Here is an 8,834-nt window from a genome sequence, read left to right on the forward strand (position 1 = left end):
CCCGCTGCGTACGGCTGCGGGCGCGGACGGCCAGCGTGCGGGGGGTAGCGGGCAATAGGCGGGCAGGGGTTCACAGCATCTCCCTTTGGTCCTTTTCTAGGAATGGAGAAAATAAATTTCTCGGGGGGAGAGCCATTTCTTCAGGACAGAGGCGAATTTGTCGGCAGACTGGTCCAGTTCTGCAAACAGGAGTTGAAGCTGCCGAGTGTCAGCATCGTCAGCAACGGCAGCCTGATCCGGGAGCGGTGGTTCAGGCAGTACGGTGAGGGCAAACTTCGGGTTTGGAGCCTCCTCAGGGCAGCTGCACCGAAGACAGGTTTTGGTGCAAGTGAGAGATGTTTTGCTACTGGTTCATTTACAAACCAAACGCGAATACCAGTGAAATGGTTAATTACATATGTTGTGAACATAGGCAGTTTGTACCGTTGCCTCTCTGGTATAATAGTATAATAAAGTAATAGTTCAGACTGTATAATTCTGCACACATACACACACAAACTCATGTTTTGATGCTGCTGCGGCTTTTGTGGTTCATGTGGTGACTCCACAGAACTGTATTTACATGGCAATTTGTGACAGGTCATGAGGAAGTGAAAGTGGGCAGAGTCCTGACAGCTTTTAACTGAAGGACTGAATAGTAATCGATTTCTAAAACTTGTTTTCAGGTGAATATTTAGACATTCTGGCAATTTCATGTGATAGTTTTGATGAGAATGTCAACGTTTTAATTGGCCGTGGTCAAGGAAAGAAGAACCATGTGGAAAATCTGCATAAACTGAGACACTGGTGCCGAGAGTATGCTGTTGCTTTCAAAATAAATTCAGTGATCAACAGATTTAATGTTGAGGAAGATATGAATGAGACGATCAAGGTACTCAACCCTGTGCGCTGGAAGGTAAGGAAGCAGTCTGTACCAAGGTTTCCTGTTCAGAGAAAAAGTAATGATGAAGTTCTGCAGTTGTCTGAAGCTCCAATGACCTCAGTCAGATCTCCATCTCCAGCTTAGGCTAGCATTAGCGGACTTATTGTCAGTGCTAAATGATATATGTTTCAGCATACATAGAGCTGGTTTTTTAGGATATTAAAAGTAAGATAGGTCTTTATAATTTGAAAATGTGTAATGGTGTTTAAAAAATGAAAAATACAACTATACATAAGAGTTAATATATCAGCAAAATGTAAGTATATATTCGACATTAGTGTTCTGTTACAGAGTATTTGTGGTTAGTGTGCATATATTTTCTACTAAAGGTGTATTAAATTCATTGTTACTAGTTCGAAAACAGGTAGAGATAATGGTACTTATAAATATGGGAGAACTTGTGGAATAATTTCTCATTATTTGTTTAATAGAAATTGGTGTATGTGCATGATTTCCCAGAAAAAAATAAGACACTGAAATCTTGGTCCTACTAAAGGAGTGTAAGGAAAATATGACATACATTTTAATACTTTATCAACCTTCTTGGCCTACTTTATTACTGGGGTTACAGTGCATGTTGATGGCAAAGGCACTTTTTCCCCCAAAAGTCTGAATGTAGTTGAGGACTTGGCCATTAGAAGGAGGCTGTTAAGTAGACAAACTATGGCATTTTGTTTCTGGGGAGTCTTCTCTATCTTTTCTGTGACCATCTGAAGCTAGTTAAACTTATAGTCACAAATCAGGTTAAAAACTTCAAAAATACAGATTAACTTGATAGTCTGCATTGTACATGGTACTTACTGGCCTTTATAATACAGTCATACTATTTGACATTCAATCAAAAGTTAATTTGAGCTTTTACTATCTGTGTTCTTATTAAAGATTAGAGCAGTTGAGATTTCTGTGGCAACCTGGTCAGAAACCATGACTGTATAATTACATTTAGAGCTATGTAATGCTAATTTGCTAAAAATAAATCTGCACTGTGCCCTTCATGTAGTAGTCACTTATCACCATTTGTGCCAGTGTGGCTCCACTGACAGAAAAATTAAAGACATAGCTACTGAGACAACTGAAGATTTTTGTCTTGGTGGCAGTCCCTTATATGGAAAGGAAGTGAAAACGTCAAATCTCAACCAGGTGCCTTCTGTCTCCAGGTATTCCAGTGCCTACTCATCAAAGGGGAGAACACTGGTGAGGATGCCCTGAGAGAAGCAGAGAAATTTGTTATCAGCGATGAAGAATTTGAACAATTCCTGGATCGCCACAAAGATGTCTCCTGTTTGGTATCTGAATCTAATCAGAAGGTAAAATTGAAACTCTCCTTTTGTAACTTCATTTTCATATAAAGTTGGAAAGATGGAAAGGACCTAGGAGCTTTCATGGCAATTAACATTTTCCCTATTGGTATTTGGTTAGAAGAAGTACAGCACAACTTTGTCAAAAACTGGTTTTGTTATGGTGAAAGCCAAGGCTTTTAATTTTCTTTAAGGCTTTTTATTGAGCACTAAGTTGTTAATGGAAGAGTAAAAACTCACTGATTTCAATCCTGTGGAAACTAGCAGGAGTCCTCTCACACCATCGTGTGGGCCTCTGCTCAGTGAGATGGATGCATAAGGTATCAGCATGGAAAGTGGAGAAATTTGAGTTTTCCACAGCTGAGTGGTGAACTCCAGACAACAGTTAAATCCTCCAGAATTCAATTACTTTTCCCCACCAGGGCACAAGAGCCTGATAAGGTTGAATATTAATGTAAACACACTTAACTTTATACTCTAAGCGTAGTTTCCTAATAGAGATTCGCCATGATATTACACTGTAGCACTGCTACAGACCTGCACAAAGTAAAGATACCATCCCAGTAAGCATTATATTGGGTGTTGAGGAACATAAACTAGTATTTTTGTCTGACGCATCTTACTAGTAACTGTCCCCACAATAAAGTCATGCTTTAACACTGTCTATCTGAAATCTTTTGAACTGCACCTTCGGACTCCTTATTCACAAGGAGACTCCTTGTGTTATTGCAGAGCCCAGCAGTTAATTTGATGTGCCACCATCCAGCTTACATGAGCTGCAGTAAAATGCCTAAGAGCAGAGCTCAGGGTCTCTTGTAAGATGTCTACAGAAACTATGCATGGCATGAGGAGTCTTAGAAGACTCACTGTTAGGAAAGTATGAACTGAGTGAGGAGATGCTAAGTTGAACCAAGTTCAACTTAAATCTCCCCTCTTGCCTTCCTTTTCCTCTCTGCAGATTAATACTCTCCACTTACAGTTTACTTCTTAATGGATAGAGAGCTCAAGTGAGCAGACTGGGTTGCCTCTACTATGGAGACATAGAAGTGCAGGTTGGTGTTTAAGGCATTCAGTGGAAGAGAGCACTTAACAGAGAAGGTCTTCAGATGAGAATTCAGAACCGTTTCTACATTTTTTTTTCATGTAAGAAGTCCTACAAAAAAGACAGTAGACTTCCTTCAGTGGGTTTGGTTCTTGAAGACTATCTGTTTTCTGTTAAACCTGTGTGAAAGGTGGACACCAAATTGATCAAACAGGTTTCCCATTCAACACAGCTGCAAGCTCCAGCTGCCCAGAGAATTTTAGGGAGGGTCATGTAGGAGATGCCCAGTTAGCTGAGAAAACATGTCTTTTTTCAGCTGTTGGCCTATTTCTTGGTGCAGACCTGTGCACTTTTTGAGCTGGGAGGTTACCTTTTAGCTGGGAGAAGAACACTTTTGTCCACTGCGGTGAAAATTAAACACCCCACCTTAATTACTTATGTCATTTGTTTGGAAAATGACATAATCATCCCAGTATGCAAAACAGCATAAGTTCTGCTGATGCAGGAGTTAACAGAAAACTTGGATATTATTTAGAACACCTTTACCCAGTTGGGCACCCACATTTCAATTAGAGAGGCTGTATTCAAAGAATTGCTGGTTTACTCATGCTTTGTCATGCTAGTAATCCTGTTATTTCTGTAAATTTGGTCCAAGCTCATTGAAATTGTGGGAAGACACTACCTGTTTCAAATATTTGGCTTTGAATAAATAGTTGTTTGATTTGTTCTTGATTTTTCACTAGAATGGACTTCTGGTTTGTATATTAATTTAGTTTTTTCTTTTGATCTATTACAGATGAGGGATTCATACCTCATTCTGGATGAATATGTGTTTGTTTCTTAGTATTTTTATGCTAGTATATGCATATATACAACAGTGATAACCAATTCAATTCACTGCGCATTGTAGAAAGTATTTTTACCATGTTGTACAAGGAATAGATGTAATTTCTTCCCATAAAACATATTGCGAGCTTGACTATAAGTATGACCAAAGGAGTACTTGCCATCAGATTGCATTCATGATCATTGTATCATGAATCTTATAGTGTAGAAACATATCTTTGCAGGAAGTTACTGCTGTTTTTCTTTAATTCAAAAATACAGAACTTGTCCTGAAATTAAAGTTTCAAAGAGTCTACTTAGTTTACATGTAACTTAAGAGCAAACATTTAATCTGCAGGAATAGTATGGCTTTGTTGCTGCTGAAACGTGTCATGTGTGCAACTGCGAGCTTCTGAGCCTCCTACAGACTGCAGTGAAACTGTTCATGCACTTACATAGGGTTCTGTGGGATTGCAATGCAACTTGTTTAATTGTGTAGAAAAGTTAAGCTTTTACAAATTGACTTTCTAACATCTTATCTATCGATTTTCCAGATGCGTTTTCTGAACTGTAGAAATGGGCGGAAAGAGCCTTCCAAGTCTATCCTAGATGTTGGTGTAGAAGCAGCTATAAAATTCAGTGGATTTGATGAGGAGATGTTCCTAAAAAGAGGAGGGAAGTATGTGTGGAGTAAAGCAGACATGAAACTAGACTGGTAACTCAATATACTGAGATAGGGCAGGTGCATTATGTAAGGAAAATGGGTGTGTGTATGTGTGCATGTATATATGTATCTAATACTTTTAACTACATTTGATATATTATACAGATTGATGTTCATTATAACTCTATATGTTGTGTTAAATGTTTTTAGAATGTGGATTATGTTCTTATCTGTTATTTTTTTGAACATTACCAAAGTACCTACAGAGCTTTCATATAAATAGACATCTGAAAGCAACTTTCTAAGTCCATTGTATGAAGGACTTAAAGGCAAACCATTAAGGTAATGTCACACAGGAAACTGTTTTAAGATAATACATAAGCGTGCATGCCAGAAAACAACCCAAAAACTACTCCAGTCTCTAATACATTATAAGCAGCTTTAATGATTGATAATTCTTACCTGAGAACATGCTCTGTCTTGTCCGTATGGAAAGGTGGGTTGCTGTTCCTCAGTGCATCACCAGAGGGCCAGCTGGCAGCCCTTTGAGAGCAGTCCCTGCCTTTTTCAAGGGTAACAGAGGGTCAGAATCTAGGAATCATTATCTGCAATAATGTATTTTAAAGTAAATCAAGATGAAAAAGCTGACATTTTCATTCTTTAAGACTTAACCATAAAAGCATCTGTTGTTTTACTCCCTCTCCTCCATATTCACACGTGATATTTGCAAAAATGCTGGGGGATGTCATTTTCTATAAAAATGTATTTTTATTCATGAAAGAATATTACATTTGTACTAAAACATAAAAGTGCATTTTACCCAAGGATGAGCAACTTCTTATTTCACACTGGCAATGACCTTAGTTCTATCAAATATTTACAGTGAATACATTTTATTCATGACTTCCTCCATCTTCCTTTTATATGCAAATATTGGTTTATTATTTTTAACATTTTTTCTCTCCCTCTACATACAGTTCTGATGAAGATTCCTAATGAAATGAATTAATACTATATAGCACACCTAACATGTATCTTCTGTTGCATACTGGCTGTGTTATTTCCATGCTTACTATTTCACTAAAAGCCATGAAATTATAAACAACAAAGTTCATATATCATGTAACCTTGTTTTAAAAGTTGCTTGGCTAAGTAATTATTCTTAATTGCTGTTTACAAACATGCAGTTATTAAGTAAAACTAATAGAGTTTTTTGATTGCTGTCTGATTTTAAGAGCTGGTAGCATCAACATAAAATAGAAAAAAGTCAAAAACCCCTCCAAAAACAATAATCAAATATGCTGCCCTCATTCTTGGTTTTCTGGCTATTTTTATGGCTTTATAGTTATAGTTTTCCAAATTTAACTAGTCTCTCTCCCCCAAAGCTCTGTATGAAGGGATAAGCATTGCGCAAAACTGAAGTGAGCTGGCACTACTCATTCTTGCTGTCCACTGAACTCCATGCCTGGACCGCCTCACACATTTAAGTATTGGCAACAGTTGGGAGCCAGCATGCATTAAATGTACCATGTAGAGAAAATTATACCTTCTTTTCTTTTTCTGATAATGCTAGCTGATTTTTTAAGAGTTTTTCTAGAGGAATGTTTTGCATTCACCTAATGCATCTTCAAATTGAGGGGGGAAGTGCATAAGTAGGAGCTGCTGCTTCTGAATAAAGGAAGGTGCATCTCTGAATATACTGTGAAAATGTTTCCATTTATAATTCTGTCAGTTTCTATTTTTGCTATCCTAACTGTAAATATACAGTCTCAGTGCTGCTCTTTTGTCTCTGTGTATCTTGCATTTTGCAATCACACCACTTCCTAGACACTTTCAGTATTTAGTCATGAAAGAATATTATATTTGTCATAAAATGAAAATGACACTTTCAGTATTTCAGTTTGTTTTTTTTCTTGCATTAATACTAAGTGACATTTAAAATGTGGCCCATACACATTAACCCCACAGTCTTTTGGCAGCTCTTTCGCTGACCTCGGCTGGAGTTCTGGGTAGCAACTACAGGCAGTGCAGATTTATGTAACAGTGGGGTTTGACTTCCTCTGCATTTCCATTGCTCAGATGTTAAATCTAGCCTTTTGCTCAGCATCTATGCTGCTTGATAGAAAAAGAAGCATTTTCCTTTGCTGCTGGCTCAGTCCCAGCATGGGGAAGGATTTAGTGCATCAATGTACCAGTAAGTCAACCAGCTTGCTGCTTCTGCAGAAAATGCCAGCTGTATCGCTGCACGCAGATGTGAGGGGCATAAACTCTCATTCAGATCCAGAAATCCCGCCGTTCTTCGCTTTGCATTTTTCTCTGTAAATGGCTATTCTTTTGCTGCCAGAGGTCCTCTGTGCCTACGGAGGAAGCTGCAAGATAAACAACTAGAGCTGAAAATGGGAAAATCCAGTAAATAATGTAAAGACACCGAAGATGGCTTTTATCAGAGGGTTCTAAGTTCATATCTTCTTAAAATCTTAAGGATTTTACATCAACTCTTGCTACCATACATAATTAAGAAAAGGTTTCTGCTCTGTGTGATTTCCAAAGGAAATGCCAGCCTTATACAATGTAAATCAGGAATCTGACATAACAGTTTGACAGACAATCGTTGAAGTTAAGGAACAGCTATTGGTATTTTTATATGCAAAATTAATTTTTGTGTAAAATCTCAAAAAAAAATTGGCTACAGCTTGATTAACCTAGTTTATTATTTTTTTAAATCTATAAATACAGTTCACATTGGACTAAAAATTTACTTCAGGCTTTCGTTCAATAGTTGGGCCTAACTTTCAGCATAGGACTAGAAAAATAATCCTGAATTCAATAGGGCTACTCCCAGGCTTAGGGATTATGCACACATGGTGACCCTGAAGAGTCAGGATTTAAATTTAAGTCCTGTAAACACAGATATGCTTAATTGTATTTTCTTGTGTAATCTTCTAGCACTGCAACTAAGCACTTGCTAAAGATGTTGAATTGGGAAGGAACTTAAGACTATTGTTTAGTTACATTATGCAGCTGCTTGTATCTGTAAAATTTGTAAAGAATGAGCATTGGGGAGAATGAGTTACATCAGTTAAAATCATCATGAATATACCTGGGGTAATTAATATAACTGTCATTTAAGCTACATTTTAAGATGTCCTCTTTTTTCAGTGTGAAGGATGCTAGATATACTTTAATGTTACAAAAATCGAATTTTAAATAGTGCTGTCACATAGTTATTGCTAAATGTTTTACATGAGTGGGTTGCACATTTCAATAAATGTTTCTATTTTCTTAAGTTTGCCTGTAATTTTTTTTTAAAATACAACCCAAAACCATAACAATAGAAGTGTTCATGAGAGGTGTGTAATTCTGGATGAGGTCTATATTTAGCACAGGGGGCTGCTTGCACGGTGCCAAGGGCAGCACCTAGGCCAAAATGGAGAATAGTGAAGATTTTCCTTGGGATGGAAAGCATCTGTTACACGCTTGAGTGGACTGGGCTGTGTTGGGCAAAGACAGTTAAAATACTTAGTGCTGTTCATATGACAGTCATTATGAAAGACACAACTATCCATAAATATATGAGGAGAATAAGATTATCTTCTGTTACGGTGAATAAGAGAGAAAAGCTACTCAATGTAGACGAGGCATAAAGCCAGGTGGTTTCTCAAGCTCATCTCCCATCTTCAGGCTGCAGTATAAACTCTGGTAGCAGACCACCTGAAATGGAGATTTTTACAGTAAATGGCTGTGTATGGGGAAAGGCTTCGCTTTCCTCCCCGCTTGCCTTTGCCAGGTGTTTTCCTGCATATTCCAGTGGAGCCGCGGTCAGATGCTCTGTGCCTCCCCCGGCCCCGCCACCTCTGCGAGGTGCCCCACCGGGACTGCTGTTTTTGTGTCACCCCTGCCACCTCTGCGTTTTACTAAACAGGACAGCTCCTGTTAATCCCTACCGCTCGATGTTCTTCCTTTTGTGCCTCCGTGCATTACAGAATAAAGCCGCTCGTTGCTCCATACATAAACCAACAACAGGAAAGCAGCTGTTCTTGCTAAACAGCGTTTGCACAACAGCCACGACCATCATGGTTTCCT

General features: G+C 38.3%; 1 protein-coding gene across 1 annotated transcript; it reads left to right on the forward strand.

Moving 5' to 3' along the window:
• Nucleotides 1-102: 102 nt before the first annotated feature.
• On the forward strand, nucleotides 103-4,806 carry RSAD2 (radical S-adenosyl methionine domain containing 2). Its single transcript, XM_010182946.1, has 5 exons — nucleotides 103-262; nucleotides 666-895; nucleotides 2,080-2,229; nucleotides 4,059-4,091; nucleotides 4,642-4,806. Exons 1-5 carry the CDS (start codon nucleotides 103-105, stop codon nucleotides 4,804-4,806), a joined length of 738 nt encoding a protein of 245 aa, XP_010181248.1.
• The last annotated feature ends 4,028 nt before the right edge of the window (nucleotides 4,807-8,834 follow it).

Source organism: Mesitornis unicolor, unplaced genomic scaffold, assembly GCF_000695765.1.
Source record: "Mesitornis unicolor isolate BGI_N332 unplaced genomic scaffold, ASM69576v1 scaffold32964, whole genome shotgun sequence".
In the NCBI taxonomy this organism is placed as follows: domain Eukaryota; kingdom Metazoa; phylum Chordata; class Aves; order Mesitornithiformes; family Mesitornithidae; genus Mesitornis; species Mesitornis unicolor.

Excerpts from the sequence above, each read along its gene's own strand:
- RSAD2 (XM_010182946.1), top strand. The coding sequence starts at position 103 with ATGGAGAAAATAAATTTCTCGGGGGGAGAGCCATTTCTTCAGGACAGA. Across the intron at positions 263-665 it reads GCGGTGGTTCAGGCAGTACG|GTGAATATTTAGACATTCTG; the intron begins GTGAGGGCAAAC and ends ACTTGTTTTCAG. Across the intron at positions 4,092-4,641 it reads ACCTCATTCTGGATGAATAT|ATGCGTTTTCTGAACTGTAG; the intron begins GTGTTTGTTTCT and ends TCGATTTTCCAG.